General features: G+C 40.9%; 2 protein-coding genes across 5 annotated transcripts in view; both read right to left on the reverse strand.

Annotated features, from left to right (window-relative positions):
- The window catches only part of mical3a (microtubule associated monooxygenase, calponin and LIM domain containing 3a), a 79,585-nt gene extending 73,940 nt beyond the window's left edge, over window positions 1–5,645 (reverse strand). For both annotated transcript variants that reach the window (XM_017032859.2, XM_025055977.1), the window contains exon 1: window positions 4,640–5,645. The gene's annotated coding sequence lies outside the window, so the exon portion shown is untranslated. The remainder of the gene's footprint in view (window positions 1–4,639) is intronic.
- A 132-nt stretch (window positions 5,646–5,777) lies between these two features.
- The window catches only part of LOC103380422 (UPF0606 protein KIAA1549), a 30,113-nt gene continuing 17,128 nt past the window's right edge, over window positions 5,778–18,762 (reverse strand). The window contains exons 11-22 of one of the 3 annotated variants that reach the window (XM_008312383.3): window positions 18,509–18,693; window positions 15,626–15,855; window positions 14,701–14,837; window positions 13,541–13,555; window positions 12,958–13,163; window positions 12,361–12,590; window positions 12,144–12,288; window positions 11,722–12,045; window positions 10,696–10,748; window positions 9,399–9,547; window positions 8,777–8,931; window positions 5,778–7,776 (exon numbers count right to left, since the gene is read on the reverse strand). In XM_008312383.3, coding sequence (XP_008310605.1) covers window positions 7,576–7,776; window positions 8,777–8,931; window positions 9,399–9,547; window positions 10,696–10,748; window positions 11,722–12,045; window positions 12,144–12,288; window positions 12,361–12,590; window positions 12,958–13,163; window positions 13,541–13,555; window positions 14,701–14,837; window positions 15,626–15,855; window positions 18,509–18,693 — 2,030 coding nt within the window. In that variant the 3' untranslated portion in view covers window positions 5,778–7,575. Of the gene's footprint in view, window positions 7,819–8,776; window positions 8,932–9,398; window positions 9,548–10,695; window positions 10,749–11,721; window positions 12,046–12,143; window positions 12,289–12,360; window positions 12,591–12,957; window positions 13,164–13,540; window positions 13,556–14,700; window positions 14,838–15,625; window positions 15,856–18,508; window positions 18,694–18,762 lie in introns of all 3 variants that reach the window. The other 2 variants (XM_008312381.3, XM_008312382.3) reach the window with 2 other exon arrangements.

Raw genomic sequence — 18,762 nt, forward strand, 5'->3', positions numbered from 1 at the left:
TGAATGACCTCAAATGGCAATTATATAACGAGTTACGAACAAGTCAGCTTACATACAGCCTCTCGGAACCTATTGTGTTCGTAAGTTGGGCTCTGTCTGTATATACACTATATGCTGTATATACAGTATATTCAGTTGTGTTACTGCAGAGAGGATGATATAGAAGATGTCGACATCTAAGTCACCTTTACAAAACAAATACTCAAAGCTGAGTAATTGTCAGTACTAGCTGTTACTACAACCCGATGTTCTCTTTAACACTCCAACCCCCACTGTGTTTTATGGCCTATTTTCCTCTAATACGGATTATGACATCATTTTTAATTAAAGTCCCATAAATGGCGAATGGGAGCTGAGGTAAATGTTTCATGATGTCACGAATGAAACAGCCTGGTTCACTCATTGTCTACTTCAACTTCCTATTTCAAATCCAGAATCTAAACAGCAATCTGACTTTTAGCCGTCTCAAAAATGTACTTTGTTTACCCACACAAGTCATCTTTAAATATCTCTCTTCTTACGTCCCATTTAACTGCTCTGTGCTCAGCGGACTGGAACAACAGCCAGCCTTTTTGCTGATGTTTGCTGTTGTGGCTAAACTTTAACTTCAGGTCTGGGAGGAATATCCTGTAAAGACAGTGTCAGTAAAAATCTGAAATAGTTTTAATAAACCAACGGCAGAGTAGGCAGATCCTCCTTGAGTCAGAAGTGATTCACTTCATATTTGGTCTGTCTGTCTCTGGTCTGCTCTGAGAAAACTGGAATAGATGGAAAAGGCTAAATTCCCATTATATTTTAACTCCTGAACTACGCACTGCCAGACCCAAAGCATAAAGTCAGAGCAGTATAGAGTCAAACATGTGGGTTTGGTACTGGAAATAAACACAAAACTACAAACAGTACACATAAGTCAAGTCCCTATTGGTTGCCTGCTACAAACAACAACTGGCTTTAACATTATTGTTGTTAGTCACTACAGCTGTATCAAGAAGAACAATGCTACTGTATACTGGTGACCTGCAATCCAACAGTGCAGATCCTTCCATGTACACTTCCATGGGAACCAGCGTGAAACAAGTGTCAACAAGAGTCCATCTGCTGTTGGACCAATAAGAGCTTAATAAGATTACTGCTGATTAGAGTCTGGACCCATCACAACCAAAGTACTCCTGGGTACAAAAACTACCAAAACAAATGCACACACACCTCCATCTGGTCACATTTTTGTGTTGTTTGTCCATTTCTGCAGCTCTCTGTCCACAGTCTGCTCCAGTGCAGAGGTCTCCTCCTGCAGAATGACCTGACAGACAGAGCTGGCTCCTGCAGCCGACTCTCCTGTACGTGGCCGCAGGCTGTGAGGCTGTGATCTTCTCTGAGGAGGCAGTGAAAAGAGATCCACTGTCTGCCAACATGGATTATCTCTGTCTGAGTACCTGCTGTGATTAAAACCACAGGTAGGTATTCACGTTATCACTGCCACTGTTCCACCGAAGACACACACTCAGAATAGCAAAAATACACTTGTTTAATTTGTTTAATTAATTAATTAATAATAATAATAATAATAATAATAATAATAATAATAATAATAATAATAATAATAATTGTTATTATTATTATTATTCTTATTATACAGCCTCAAAGTCAAATCTTAATTTTATTCTCTCTGTTGTAACTAAATATTACAGGGTCCCTGCTCTTATGCTGGGTCCAAAATATTGATTGTCGCTCCCTAATTTTGCTCGGCAGCATACAACAATGCTAAGTATATCCATATAAGTACACATATGTACAGCAGCATGTGTCGATGAACCATGTTCTGTCAGCATTTTTTTTTAATGGCAGGATGTAACAGCTGAGCAGGGTCACACTGATGTCACTGCTCTCTGATTGGTCTCTGCTGTGTGTCAGTTTTTATAAATGCAGACATTCAGAAATCTCTTTCGTCCTGCACCTTGAAGTGGAGACAGTTCCACTTTTTTGACGCCTCCTCTAAGAGAGGTGCTGAATGTGTGTAACCTCTGTCCAGGAGGACAACAGCGCGGCTGTGGACGGGGCCTGACAGCAGCTGACAGTCAGGGTGGCTGTAGTGAGTCAGAGCAGAGGGCAGCTGCCCAGCTGACAGGCAGCCACTGAAGAATGACAGCCATTCACCTCCCTCTTCAACATCACATGGACGTCGCCTCCTACTCAGCTCAGCATCAGACACAATATCACGCTGTGTCCTCGGATACAGTACGGCCTGGTGGGGGAGAGCGATTCACAAACACACAAACACACACACACACACAGATAACCTGCACTTTGACCTTGACATGGTGAATGTTCGCTCACGACCAGAGGAGAAACAGCCTTTTATTACAGCCAACAGAAACAACAGGGTACGAGCGGAGATGGAGAAATGAGAGCAGCACTTTTGGTTCTCACCTCAGAGAAACTATACTTCTGTGTCACCATGCTGTAAGTAGGACAGAACAAGCTGGTGCCAAAAGGGAGAAATTTAGTCTTTACCTTCTCTCCCCTTCAACTCTGTTTCCCAAGGCTGCTCCTTCATCTGTTATGTAAACAGACTCAGCCTTTACAGAGACAGACACCGCTGCTCTTGGCATTCAACAACACCAACCTCAGTTTCTTCACCTCAAGCTAAGAAACAAACGCCACAAAAAAAGCCGCCACTATGTTTTTTTTTCTTCAGGAAACAGAGCGAGAAAAAAGAAACTGACCCGACTACAACATCAAAGCTGGCTGAACACACGTCTCAGAGCTGTTTAGTCAACACGAAAGGCAGCAGTGATGTCTATGTTTACTGCCCACTTCTCATGTCCGGTTGGTCATACTGTGGATAAAGTTTTCAAGATACTGCAATTATTTAAAAATTATTTCAGTTTATATTGGCATAATGGCTTCACACAGTTGCAACAGGATCTTTTAGAAAAAGAGTTGGAGACCATTAATGTTCCATAATGTCTTCGCAATTGTCTAAGAAACCCGTTGATGCTGAGGCCTTGTGATGTGTGTCGTCCTGCTGGAGACAGACACCACGAAAGGCTTTACTGCTGTCAACACCAACACCAACTCTCACATTAATGCAGTGGTTCTCAAATTTTCTTAGTCATTCAACACTTCAAACACGTAGGGATTTTTAAGCTCCACCTGCCCCTGTCAGCCCAACACAAATCTTGGTCATTTTTTTATAATGAATCAAAATCAATAACACTGAATAACATTAAGTTCAAATAAAGAAAATAAAAGCGCAGCTGTGCCATCAACACTTTCCTCCCATTTGTCACAGCCCACCTGTCTTGTCGCCGTTCTTCACCAGTGGGGCCCGTCCCACACTTTGACACACACAAAGGTGCAAAGAAAATATTCTGTACACCAGAAGTCTTCAAGAGCGATCCGTGAGCCCTAGAGGACAAGTAAAGGTACTGCAACAGGACTGTGAAATCTGGGTTGATAGTATTTTTTCACCCAGCATTTCTTTAAGTAAAAATCTACGCTTCTTTAAAATCACATTAACAGACACAATGCAACATAACCTGTCTATTATTTAAATAGCTGAGCTTTGTAACATAATAGATACTTCTGAATTTGTATCATGCAGTTGATGTGCATGCAGATTTTAGCATCAGCTAGAGCAGAAAAAGACATAACCATACAGAACGGTTTGGAGCGGTGTGTAATTTAAACAAAAAATGTAAGAATTAAATGTACAACTCTTTACAATATGCAAAAGACAATGAGACAAATAGTTCTATTGTCCAAATTCTGTTAGCCTGTATGAAGTCGCCTCAGTTCCTTCCTCGCCCACTAACCTGACACCTGCTGTGGTCTTTAGTATTATGGGTTTCTCATATGATAACGCAATTTCTACATTAAGTAACTTGTTTGTCTGTAAAGAGGAGTTGGCTTTGAGTTACTGTTAAAGCGCTCTTCTGCCTTACTGTTTGTAATGCTAACGATCACACCAACAACAAATACATAATTATATTTCGAAGGATTACCTTTTCCTGATGACTCTAAATCAGGTCCATGCATTTTCCTGGAATGAGTTGCTGTGATGTGATTGGTGGATTACATTCCAGCACCAACGACCAGTTACACAAGTGTATCTAATTAAGGGATCATTGAGTGTATGAAACTTTGATGTAACTGTCACTCTGTCCAAATGCCTCACACATGTGAAGCTCCAAGTGAAAACTGTGACATCACTAAGTGACGTCTCTGCTGCTTGGCTTCAGACTCAGTACTGCGGAAGACACTTGGCTGCTGCAGTGTCTCAGTGCCAGTCCTGCAGCCATTGATCCACAGACAGACACTGTTACAGCAGCAGCAGCATGCAGATGAAGATGACGACGACGACAACAACAACAACAACAACAACAACAACAACAACAACAATAATAATAATAATAAGGTAAACAGGAAGACTGAGGACCACAGAGCACCACTGAATTAACGCTGTGGTCATGTTGTCAGATGTAACACAACAACACGATACCTGCTGAATCATCATCTTCACATCATGACAATGTCCGAGTATCAAACACAGATGGTCATGCCAACCCCACACACTCCCACACACATGTAACTTGAAGCTGACCTTGAGAGTTTGACCAAAGTAAATCTTATTACTCACTCACAGTGCTGAGATCTGTGCTGGTAAAACGGTGAAAGAAAAGCCTTTTGTTTGTTGTTTAGGATAAGCTTTGCTTCCCCCGTGTTTTCCTCCTTCTCCTCCTCCCTCTTCTCCCTGCTCCTCCTGTGTTTCTGTCCTCACCAGCTGAGTAAAAAGTGACGAAGTGCCTGAAGAAAGAGAGCCACAGTGTTGGAACTCTGTCAGTGAGACCATGCCTACATCTGCTCTTGCTCCTGGTTTGATTTCCTCTCTCCTCCCCCTCCTGTGTTCTTCAAGGTCACTGGCTGAAACTGCCTCTCTGACTCCGCCCTGGGTGAGCCCAGGGTTCTCCTGCTCGTACGCTCCTGCACAGTGGACACCCAGGCAGTAATTACCACCATGATCCAGATTAACTCCTGGGTGTGCTCTCAGTGATCTGAGCCGAGCTGGGACGACACAGACGGGATTACAATCAGGAGGGGATAGGTGTATACCCCACAGGGAGGGTCGGGGACAGTCAGACAGGACAGGACACTCAGGCTCAAGGACCTGACCTGAAAAGTACAGTCTGAAATAGAAAAAAAACATGTAGTTTTAAAATATCAAATATCAGATCAAACCACTGAAAGCATGATTTGTCCAGTCAGGCCTCTGAGGATAAAGACAGTGCTGTCTTGCATGGTAGTACAGCACAGCCTTGTCTAAAGCACCATCCTGTGGCTTTACACATTGTGATGGGATTAAAGAAAGATGACATTTGGCACAAGAAGAAGAGTAAATCCAAAAGCTAATTATAGTTTTTAAGATTTTTACCTCTATAAAAGAGAAGGAAGGCTACCAATGTGACTATTGATGTATGTTGTTCTAGTGTTATTCAAGTGTTGAGGTACTTCTCAAACACTAGGTTTAATGGTATAAAATACATTACGTCATTACAACCTCAATTTTTTCTTACTAAAAAAATCAAAACGATCCCTCCCTGTGACTGTAAACATTACGTTATCAAGGACAAACTTCTCAATGCTGTGAGCAGAGGTGATTCTTGAAATATGCTGCCACCTTGTGGTGAATATATGTAAACACAGCTCAAATAATTATCAACTATCTGATTATGTATATGTTTTAGTTTTAGAAATCATAAAGAAAAAAAAGACATATCGAGTGATAACTCGTTTGTATTAAACAAAATTTGTTTCAACAATGCACAAATAATAATAAAAAAGAATATGAAACTTCAAAAATGCAGCATTGATCAAAGGTCAAGTTGAACCAGCCAACAGAAATGCGAAACAACAGTGGAACATGAGAAAAGACAAAAACAGAACAACAAAAAAACTACACAAATAAAGTCAGTTTAAAATAAACTGCAAATGGGCTGTTTTTACAGTGTGGAACCAGAAGTGGAGGCAGTCCTTGTTAATTAATTAATAAAAATAAAGAGAGGAGGACTACCGGAGTTTACTGAGTTAAAAAAAAGTATTGCATTTACAATGGGACGTCACAGTTATCTGCTACTTCTTCTTCGATGTCCTAGAAGTACCACAAGTAAACAGACAGATCTGCTAAATCTGTTCAATTAGCTCAGAAAGGCACAACATTGTTTAAATCACACACTTCCTTTGTGCTACAGCGGCTTTTCTGATCCATCCCACTGTTACGGATAAACAAGCCCAAAACATATTTCCAGGTCCTGCCTTCAAAATCACTCGTCCCTCTTTTATTTCACTTAAATAAAGTTTCAAAAAAAATTCAGGCCCCAAAATATAAGACTGTAAGAACATAATACTCAGGAACACTTAAGGTAATGACCAGATGAGGCATTCAAAAAAACCCAAAAAACTAGTAAGCACAAAAATACAAAAGTTGACATAATTTAAAACAAAAACAACACATTGTGTTTTTCTCATCTGTTTGTTTGTTTGTTGTTATGATTAAAGAGGCAAAGCAAACTCTAAATACTGCAAGATAGAGCGACACTGGTGTGAGTCCATTATTAACAAGTTCAAACTGAATGTCTTTTTACTGATTTGTCCACTAGCTTTTCTGAAAGACCTGAGCTATACCAAGTAGTCTGCATACAGTGCATTACATACAACAAATACCAGTAGATACAGTGCTAACTGTACATTAATGTCAAGTACATACATACTGTCATTATTTATTTAAAACTTAAAAATACCTTGTCTGCATATTTTTTTGTTCTGTTCCCATGCCTTGCTGCCCTGAAGCTGCCTAACGTATGTAAAAACAACAGAAATCAGCTCGGAGATGAACACAAATAAACCCTTATACATATAGTACAAGACACAAGGTCCTTAAAAACACAAACTGTTGCTGCTACATTAACAAGTAAGGAAAGAACAGGGAGTTTTTTTTTTGAACACATCCCTCATGTCGACCATCGAGGAGCGACTGCATTTGAACTGGACTGTAGACCTGCATAGAACACTGGGCCTGCTAAACTGTTTATTACAATATAAGGCATATGACGCGCCTCTTAATGGCAGGAAACATGAAGTTCCGCTTGACGACAGGTGACGGGCAGCGTGGATCAGAGTGACTGTGTGTTTTTATGTAGAAAAAGTAAACGCAGACATCGAACGAGTCGATGGAAACGCATCAAAATATAAGAAAAAGAAAAACCAAAAACTTCACAACGTGCATCAACAGAAGCCCAGGATTTACAAGACCACTTCCTGATCCACAGAAACAGGACAGGTCCTCCAATCACATCACAGGTCCTTATTGTCCAGCACCTGTCCATCCACCTGCATCTGAGATGCTGTTGTCTGTGATTCTGATGTCACTCAGCCACATCTCTACTGGAGTTTGAGCTTATCAGTACTGTCTCGCTGCTGTACACCTCAAAGGGCTTCCATGGGAAGCATTGTCAGATTAGGAGAAGCAGGCGGACAGGCAGGGTCAGTGACGCGACTGTGGAGACAGACTGACAGACTTCAGCTGTGGTAGCTGGGCACAGCTGCCTGTTTCTGAGAGAGACGCAGCAGCTCCTCCCTGATGGCTTTGATCAGGGAGGCCGAGGAATGAGTCGGAGGAGATGTATCCAGAGGCGGCGGACATGGCGACATGTACCCCACCACGGGGGGATCTAAGTGGGCAGAGGGTGCCATGGGCTCCCTGTTACCACTCCTGGGCATCTGGAACATATGGAAGGATTCGTAGTCAGGACAGTCCAGGTACTAATGGCAAGACAGAAGGGAAAAGAGAAGGAAAAAGGAAGAGTAAATAGTAAATAGTAGAAGTTTAGTAGAAGATGTGAAGCTTAAAAATGAGAAGGAAAAGTTGTAAGACTTTATAGAATTCATATACTAATGTGCAACATGACTTGATGAAAACACGACCCCAAATAAGAATGACTAACCAAGGACTGCATTTTTGTTACACCTACTTTGACCACTAGGTGGCCCTGTAGCAGTGTGTGTCATACTGCACCAGCAGTGTAGACAATGTGCTGTTGTTTATCCTGTTGTACCACACAAATCACAGACAGACTCGATCACTTACAGTTACCTGAGGTAAAAGCTTCACATCTAGTCTTTAGTTCAACAGAACAGTGTCGTGGTGTTGTTTTACTGTCAGCAAACAAGCGGATAACGACAGCAACATCTAGAGTGAGATGTAAAACTGGTTTAACCTTGAATTTTATAAAACATTGCAGCTGAGTTCTATGTGTAATTGTCTCTTAATGTTCAGTCACCAAATGACCTAACAGGCAGTTCATGCTAAGTGGCTAAAGAGCCACAGAAGACCACTGGTCTACTGATTAACACAGGAGAAACTACAAAAGACCCTGGCACCATACTACAGACACTTCAAAAAATTTAAACTGAACTGAAAAAATCCAATAAAGATTGTGTGACATGACTCTGGTACACTTTCTACACATTTCTGGCTTCTTATGTTTACTACATTAAATGCACCTGTAACAAATTATTTTTCTTTGCTGTATTTTAGACTGAATGTTAATTGCATGTTTCCATACCTGTGAGAATCAAAACCTGGATTTTTGACATTCATTATTGTTGGTTTGTGTTGTCATCAGGTAGTTTTAGTTTTTTTTTTTTTTTGGCATTCGGACAATAAAAATTTGAAAAGCAGTTAAAGAAACAAAATTAATTATTTTTTTTCTTCTCATACTGCGTCTTTTTCTGGCTCAGCTCTGGAGAAGTTGTCCTCGTGGTAGTGGTTCCAGCCCACACCTCCATTCTGCCCTGGAGCCACCCTGGCCCCTGCTGGGTAACCATTCATCCGGCTGGACAATCCCACCTGTGTTAGATGATGGAGCTGGGCTCCTACACACACACAGTACATAATACACACCCATCATATGAGGACTAGAGTACTGACACTTGATCCTCAGCAGCTCCTCTAATATAATCAGACGTAATCACTGTAGTGTAGAGAGGCTTTTTGTCTGTGCAGCACTGGATGTAAGAATCCATTTTCTGTTAGTCTTGTCATAACTGTGTAGCGGCAGCTACATTACAGCTGCTTGAATAATTGAAGACATGTCTCTGTCAGTTTAATGGACCTATGGTAAGCGTAACTGTATTAAAGATAATTGCTGTGACCTACATTCAGGAGAGATGTAAATGACATCAGTGTGCAGAGGGAGCACTCTGTGGCTCTGGTCTCATAAAGCTGTGTAAAAGTAAGTATAAACTGTATAAATAAATAAATATAAACTATAAAATGTGTAAACAGCCTGTGGTGGCAGCTTAACAGCCTTTTTAGACATGGACTCCGGTTCCACATGTACCTGTCGTTCCTCCAACTGGTCTGGGTCTTGCAGATGATGGGAGCTCGTCCGTGTAAAGCCCCCTGCTGGAGAACAGGCTGTCTGGCTGGAAGTGCTCCTCTAGGCCGGCTGCATCACCTGGTGGAAGGTAGCTGGAGCCAAGGCCATGCCTGAAACACAGGAAATCAAATGTATTTAAATGTGTGTGATGGAATATCAAATGTCAACCAGATATCATTTAATGTCAAGTCAACACCCCGGGGGTCTCATGTTGTACGGTGCGATTGTGAGATGTTCTAATAAAACTCGTGTGCATTTAACATAAACATCAACTACACAAAAAAAATCAAGATTTTTTAGCTCATTTAAGCATTTTTGTTCTGCCACCTTAATTTACTTATTGTACTTACACACACAAAAATACCTTTACTTTATATAGAAAAATAGAAAAACTTTTTTTTTTTTAAATATTTGGGTTAACATTAGTTATTGATGCATTAACAGCAATGTCAAATATAGTAGAACAAAATTGACTTGTGTCTCTTCTGTAAACACACGCCTATTCAGGAGTACAGTGAGAAAAGGGTAAAACATAACAGGAGGCTCTGAAGACTTAAATAAACCTTTGGTTTCACTATGCAATTAATTCACGATCCGTGTGCCGCCTTCCATATGCCACGTATCAATCAAGGCGATCTCAGTCTTTATTAAATTCTGAGTAACATTAAAATCATTCAGGTCCTGTCCTGTGTTAACGCAACATTCGTCAACCTGCTTTCTGTCAGTAAATCTGATCTCATCTTTCTCAGTCATTTTTTTTTAGGTATGAATACATATGTTACATTAAAGATTTCAATCAAACAAACCTCTTAATAAGCCTTAAACAAATAGGTAAAGGGTTGAATTGAACATTTTAAATATAATAAAAATGACCAGAAAGATGTAATTAAAGTGCAGCAGTATAGCAGCAGATCTAGACAGCAGTGAACTTAAAGAGCAAACGGGAGCCATGAAAAGGTTGACAGTGTAAAAAAGTTGTCAAAACAACGCAACAGAGATTGTGGCAATAAGAACACTGTTTCCCAAACAGGTAAAGTGAAGTTGATGCAGCGAAAAGGAAAATAATCCTTCATGGGAAATTGCACAAATCTGTTGGAATCTTTATGATTATGGGACAGGCAGGCCCCATTTTGGGGGTGTGGAGTTATTGCATTTTTATTAATTGTGCCAAAGTAGAGAAAATATTTACTGAATTGAAATTTCTTTTTTTTGGGGGGGGGAATATACATTTTTAGAATAGTCATTTGTCTCCACTAACCTTGGTGTCAGGCCTTGGACTGAAGGTGGAGACAGAGCCAGTTCAGTGAACCTCTGAGGAAGAGAAGGAGACAGTGAGGAGCAGGCTGACACGAAGGATGATAAAGGATCATAATACCAGAAAAAACTGCGTCTGCCTCAGTGCAACATATGGTTTTGATGTGGGGCTAAAATCACTGGTACACAATGTTTCCACACATCTGTTGTAGATAAGAACTCACACTAATACTTCTTTTATAATAGTGTGAACGTGAAATGAATGTTTGATTTCATCAGCCACATTGCAGACAGCACACATAAAAGTCAGAGGTAATCATCATCTTCAATAATCCATGGTCTGTGCTGTGTCCTGAAGCCCCTCTCCTCACCCTATTATCTCCCCCATGCCCCCACCCCCTACAGCTCCCACATAATGTCACTTTTATCTTCAAACCCTCCATGACTGCCACTGGGCAGCACAGAAAACCTCTATCTTCAGCTCAAATCTTCTTCTTCCTCAATATGAATTTCAAAGTGACGGATGTGATGCATATGACATGGATGTAGTTTCCTGACGCAGTCTGTTTGAACACAGTGAGTTATTTAAAAACCCTCAAAATTTGGATATTGGTTATTTTCAGTGTTTTTGTGTGAAACCTGCATTCAGTAAATCTGCTGAGTAAATCAAACACATGCAGAGTTTCAGCAGCGTTGGATCACTGGCTGGGGTTATAAGGTTGGAGCTCCAGGGGGCGACAGATGGAAGAATGCTTAGCTGATTAGTTCACTAAGAAGATGATTAAAAGGTATAATCTTTGTACTGAGAATGAACAGGAGAAAATGTTGTTGTGTAAAGGAAAAGAGATGGTAAATTCAAGGGACTCAATGTGTCTGTTTACAAATTTGCAACTGAATTCTATTTCTTCTGTCTCTGTCCCTGGATCAGTGAAGAGAATGACTAGATTAAAGCCTACAGAAAACTGACTCAGGTTTATTTATGTTTACTGGATGTATCCAGGATATTAAAGAGTGTGGGATGAATCCTTACACTAGGGAACGGACCAACAGTTTGGTAGGAGGTGCCCCACGGTCTGGGCATTCGGCCTGGAGGGCTTGAACTCGGCAGGTTGCTGTTGACCCCTGGAAGTGTGATCCCCGCTGTGCTGCCTTGAGAGGTGGGCGACACTAAGGCAAAGGCATCATCCAGCAGGGAGTGCATCTGCTGCCGAGCCTCCTCGATGGAGGGCTGTGGAGGCATGTAGGGAGGCGGGGGAGGGGCGTGACTTGGAGGAGAGGAAGTTGGACCAAGGAAAACGTCGTCAGTGGGGGAAGGGCTCCTGTGAGGGGAGCCGGGACCTTGGTCAGGGTCCGACTAGAGAAACACAAACACATTGGCAGTGAGAGAGGTCACAGAGTTCATTTACTGTGTCAGGCGCGTACTGTAGGTGGTGGTGCTTCTGGAGTACTCACTACGTAAGCCACGTTGTTGACACCAGGGCACTTCCTGTACGCAGCATCAGTGTCCTCTGTGATGAGGTGGTCTTTGTCGGCATCCATGGCACCTCCATTCAGCTGCTCCTTCATCCTCTGTTTGGGAGAACGCCTCCCTCGACCGCTGAGAGACAAATATTTACTTAAGTGTTTCATCTAACAATGTAAAACTGGCCCAACAATCTGACACACATACCTTTTTTTTGATTCCATGAACATGGAGGGCATTTGTCCATCTGGGTCCAGGATTTTATCGATCTGCATCTGTGCCTTCTGATAGATACGATCTTGATCCTTCATGTCTCCAATTCCACCGGTCTGTTCATCCATGGTAGGGAAGTCGTAGTGGCCCTTTCTCTTTGCACGCAGGCGTATTTTGTTACGATGGTGCTCAATTTCTGACTTGTGCCTCAAGGCCACCTGAATCTGAAGAAAAAAAATTCCTCTATTAAAAAATGCAGATAAGATGAAAGAGAATCGACAAAAAAAAAACCTTTTGCCAAACACATTTCTCTTGCCTGGCAAGCGATATAGTAAATATATGAGAAAAATATACTAAAAACAATGAGAGAAAAGCTGTATGTGTAATGTCAATATGGTGCTATGCTACTCAATAAAAAGCATTTCAAATCACCTCTATATTTTCATGCTCTAATAAACAGTTGACATTTACACACACTTTGGAAAAGGGGTTTTGTTTCAGTCAAGCATCTTGAGCTTAAAATATCAGGAATATACAGAAAAAAGAAAGAAATGCATCTGGATTAATCATGAAACAGTCAAAACGTCAAACCTCTTTGTTGATTTGATTGGTGTCTGACAGTTTGCCGTTTACAGGTGGGCTGTGCAGGGGTGGCACTGGTATGGGCTGCATGGCAATAAGCTGGACTTTGTTTGGAAGCTTCCGGTTTGCATCTGTGGCTCGAGACATGCGATCCACATGTTCGAAGATAGAAGCTGACGTCAGCTGTTCGTTGGTACTGTTTGCAGGTGGAGGACCTGAGGAAGTGAGGGAACGACGAAAAACAGAGGTCACATCATTGACATCATAGATGGCACAAACATTTTTTTACTGAAGCGCTAATGCTACGTTAAACACGCTAACAGACTACAGATGTATATATTCCTTGTGGTTAAATAAAATGGAGACTGACTTCTAAGCCAGGCAGCATTTCAAAGAGGGTCTCTGTTTGTTAAATGAATTGTTTCGAGTTGAGTGACAACTCAGAAGACAGTGATGGATGGTGAGAATACTACTAGAATACGATAATACACAAAGCTACCACAGGAAGGGACAGACGACAAACAGACACAGCTGCCTGAGGTCAAAGCTTGAGTCTAAGGAAAGACAGATGAAAAAAAAGGCCAACTCTTACCAATTCTATTTCTGCCTGCAGACCACAGCAAAGAGAGAAAGAGAGAGATAGAGAGAGATAGAGAGAGTTTTATTAAAGAGAAGGGATCAAGTACTAAAATAGAAAGCATATTCTTTGGAAATGAGAATACAAATGTGGGAGAGAAGCAAAAAGAAGAGAAAGAAATGCGGGTGAGTCATGGGAAAGATCATTTTCTGCACCTGATAAAAGGGTCATGTTTGGTGTAAAATGAACGAAAAGAGAAAACATCAGAATGCAGGCTTTAGACGAGACAGAGAGAGAGAGAGAGAGAGAGAGAGAGAAAGAGAAAGCCTGACACACCACGCACTGATAAACATGACGGTGGAGTATAAACAGGCTCAGGCTGAGATTTATCACTAACCAAACACAGATCATTCCTCTGTGGCTGAGTCAGGCTCAAGTCTATTTTCCTGACCCTGTCTGGCTCTGGTGTCAGGACTCAGTACTGACTGTTGACAAAGTGTCAGCAGAACCTTCAGCCTTTTCACTCTCCTCGTTCCTGCTCACTCCCCAATGGATCTCTCTTTGCCATTAAATTGAGTTCCTTCCAAGTGTTTCCTCACACACACTTACTTTTTAATTTCACTGCTGGAGTCAGTGCTTTATCTCTTACCTTTTTCTTCCATTTTTTACTTCTTTCTTCTCTCTCTCTTTTTTCCTTATTTTATTCTTTCTATTTTTCTTTTCTTTTTGTTTCTTTTATTCTTCCCTTCATTTTTATCATCTTTTTTCTTTCTTTTATTCCCTCTCTCTTACCTTGGTTTCCACTCCCTTTCATTCTTTACATCTTTCTCTTCCATTTCCATTTTTTTCTTTCTTTTATTCTTCCTTAGGCTTTCTTTCTCTCTTTTCCTTCATCTTATCCATTCATTATTTCTTTATTGTTTCATCTTTTTTCTTTCTTTCCTTCTTTCTTTCCCTCCCTCTTTCCCAGCTTTGTTTCCCTTACTGTAAAACAACTTTGATCATTTTATTTTCCTTTTTTTAATAATGCCAATGCTAGAGTTAAAATTCTCTTTATTCCTTGGTAACAGCCACATCTCTTAAATCGCCTGCTGCCCTTCCTTCCCTCCCCCTCTCCTTTGGCAAGCAGTGTCTGTGTTTGGAGGAGTGATGTGAGTGTAACCATGGGTACTTACCGTTTAAAACATTGAAGGGAACCTTATGGGTCTGCTTGCTGTCGCTGGGAGTGGTGTGGGCTCTCAGGTTCTCCTCAGTCGTTTCCTGCTCACTCGAACGGTCACTTACCACTGAGTCTACGTCTGATGGTGAGATCCTAGGGGTGAAACACCGCGCACACACACACACACACACACACACGCACACATATGCACTTGCATGAATAATAGAAGTCAAGGAATGTGCTAACACATTGAAAAGCCCCACATATTCGGAACCTGGGCTTTTCCAGGAAAGAAAGAGAGAGCTGTGAGGTCATCTGTAAAAATGACTTGACCTGAAGTCTATAATCAAATAGTTAACACAAAATGTAAAAAGGTTCACATAATGTATGCTTTACTGTAAACCAGTTATTAATGGCAGTGACTGCAATGGTAAGAAAAGGAAAAGAATATATAGTTAAATGTATTTTACCACAGTTACCACTGACTGTATGAATCGAACAATGCTAGAGACTAAAATCATGCTAAAGACTTACTAAAATAAAATAAAAATCTGAACATTGACATAATGACTATAACATAAGTCTACCAGATCCTTTCATGTCTGCTCTGATGTATCAATAATTCATCTAATAATCTTTGAAAAGCTTTTAGACTAGTTGTCTTAGGTGGAAGGGAAAACGCTGCACTTATTATCCAGTGAAATTTCATCGTAGGTTTGGAAAGGCAGTTGAAATAAACTCCTGTGTTCCATTAAAACATTATGGAACATCTGGGGGGATCAAAAACAGAACAATTATTTGTAATCTGGGGACCATAACATAACTGAGTAGAGGACTAAATAGAAACAGATGGGTGGTGCTACTCCAGGGCCTTTTTTGGTTTTGTTGTGTAACCTATGACAGCTTGTTTCCATTTCTAAACATTATTTGCACTCACTGACCTTTCTCGCCTGCGTTCACCACGGCCCTTCTTGGCAGAGGAGTTCTTAGATATAGGTGTGTGGAGCTCCCCATTTTCAGAGGGACTCAGGCCTTCTTTACTGGACATGGGTAAAGACCCAGGGCCGGGTCCTGACGGGACATTCTCCTGAATCACCATGATATCATCTTTACTCTGCTGGCCAAGGTGCAGCTTGGCAAAGTCGAAGCCTTTCACACTGGGAGCCTGCAACTGAGGAAAAGGGCGAGGGTAAAGAAAAAGAGAGAGAGAGAGAGAGAGAGAGAGAACATTACAGGTGCTTTGAAAGTTTCCAAAGCCTAAACATTGCCATATCAATAAAGAAGAGGCTTTGAGGAAGGGGAACAGTGCAACATTCAGCTGCTTGCTCTACTTTGAGGCAGTGGGGGATGGAGACTGGCAACAAGAGCGGAAAGAGTATTTGATGGTAAACTCTGGGGACTTTCAGTTTGCATTTGCAGCTCGTGAAACTGCTTCTGTGACACAGAAATGTAGCTACAAGAGAAGAGGCACGGGTCTGTTTAAACAGGCTCAGTGGGTTTACTGAAGCAGCACAGTGGCTAAGAGGAGGTTTGATAGTATACAACACTAATACAGTGACACATTTGTCAGTGTCAAAGTGCTACAGACCACAACACTTGACCACACCCTTTTTTGGCTTGTGACCCCATTTTGACATCACAAATTTCTGGTGAGTCCAGAGAACATTTAAGTAGCTGTCATTTGTGCAGTGATATGATGGCAGCCATCAATCAAGATGCGCCAGTGCAGATATTTTTATATGCTCCATTTTATTTGAACTTGATTTATATTTGTGAAAAGTGAAAGAATGCTGTTGTTGCAGGTGTATTTAAATCAGAATTTAAAAAAATGTGTTTTTTTTAAAAAATATTTACTACACATTTCAGGTGACCACATTTAATTTCAGGTGATCCAAGTTGGGTTTGGAACCCCAAGATTGAAAAACACTTGACTTGAATATGTAAATTGAATAACGGAGGACAGTCACATCACACTGGTCATTCCCAGAGACTGGTTTAAGGAGATTATTTTGGGACCAATAAACCTTCTTCAGGGTTTATTGGTCCCAAAGGTGCATTGGATATTGCATAAATATCCACCTCCCCCCCATAAATACTATGGCTGCTAGTGATTACTGCAACAATATTAAAAACTCTTTTAATCAATAGGAATGACTAAATTTGGATGACCATATATGGTAACTTATATAGCAGTAGTGAGTTATATGCAAGTTATAATTGCAAACAGCTAAAATGACAATACATCTATAAATCTACAGGACAAAGTAGAGAATCAAACACAACAACACTGAGTCTATAGAAAACCCACCATCGTACACAATGTAATACACTACTACATATTTTCTTCTAGTAACTAACACAGGGTCTAGTGGGGTTCTCAGTACATTTGCAGACTAGCGCCTCTGTTTCAACTACATGCAGTACCTCCTCTTCGCCTCTCCTCCCCTGAGAGATCACTTTGCTTATATCTTCTTTCTTCACCAAATCAAGTCTCTGCAGTACTGCTGCCTTCCCTTTACTCTGTGTGTCATCTCTTTTTATTCCTTCACTCATGAATTTGTCTTTTTCCCCAGCCCGGTCCTTATCTTCGTCATCCTCTGCCTCCGTACTGCTTGGACTCTGTTTTCTGCCTGATGCAGCGGACGGCTTCTTAACAAAAGTGAAGTGAGTTTGTAAATGGTCACAGGAACATGCTGATTGGTTGTTTGTAAGAATATAAACTGTGATGTCATGACCACTTTCTTTACAGACTAGCTAGAAAATGACGAACTGTTTACAGCAAACACACGCACGAACACATACATCTCCACCGAACACAGATCGATACCTTCTCCCTCTGTAACTCCTCTTCCTCTTCTAACTCATGTTCCTCTTCTTCATCATCATCTTCCTCTTCTTCTATTTCATCATCATCATCTTCTTGATCTTCCTCTTCTTCTTCATCAACCTCGTAACACTCGTATTCTTCCTCCTTATAGCCCATCTCCCTCTTAGCTGATAGTAATGTCTTCCGAGGGGTCCTTGATTGTCCCAATGACATTATGGACTAATAGGAATATTGTTAAGTAGCGTTAAGTATTAGATGATAGTAGCTGACCAGAGAGCAAGCTAAATGGTTTTTACAAATTCAATTCATTGCATTAACCCAAAGCACAGGCTTTAGTGTTCGGCTCAACGTCATCATAGAAAAAATGGCATGTTTAGAGAGAGGAGAGGAACGACCGACATGGAGAGAGAAGTAAACCTAACCTGACCAGAAAGATCATCATGTTTTCATGTTTACCAGAGGCTTGTACATTTACACCACCGATGTGAATGGTACACATTCATGTATACTGTTAGAAAAATCTAAATAGAGCAAAATTGGAAGCTCCCTGAAAAATGTATATTCTGTGAACTTATACAGAAAGATTTCCGTAGTCCTGAAAACCTGTTTTTTCTGGGTCCCTGCAGCCTTCAGGAAATGCTAAGTCTGGGCAGAGAGCGCTGCAAAGCACATGGCCTTTCATCCCCAGTCTTATCAGTCTAAAGTGATGCCAGTCATGGAGCACTGACATAGGGGAAAAGTACCTGGCAGAGGTCATACCTAGGGCAGGGAACCCTGATCTAAGGCTTGTATTTTTATGTGGCGTTTAACACCATATATTTGACTAATTTTAAGCCATTATTGCATGCAATATAGCCTAATTTATATGGTAATTAATAGATATTTCATTTTTAAAATGGTCTTCATTTTCTCAGCAACATTGTGTTGGTAAACAAAAAAAACCCCAAAACATTACAAAGATAATTTTTTTTCCTATAATGCCAGATAATATTTCTACCTTCTGTCTCTGTTGCATGGAGGTCATGGCATCTGGCTGGAATTCCAGTTTGTCTGTCCGGCACATTTTCCAGTACACAATTAAAATGATGACGACTACGGCAAGGAGGGGACAAACCACGCCAAGAGCAATCCACGTTTTGGTGTTCTCAGAAGCTGAGGGTGAAGATGACCCTTTCTCTACCGCTTTGGACACAAAGACAGAAAAAGTGGGAGTTAATTTGACACAAAAGACACACAGAAAATCACATCCTA

Source organism: Cynoglossus semilaevis, chromosome 6 (assembly GCF_000523025.1).
Source record: "Cynoglossus semilaevis isolate Cse_v1.0 chromosome 6, Cse_v1.0, whole genome shotgun sequence".
In the NCBI taxonomy this organism is placed as follows: Eukaryota; Metazoa; Chordata; class Actinopteri; order Pleuronectiformes; family Cynoglossidae; genus Cynoglossus; species Cynoglossus semilaevis.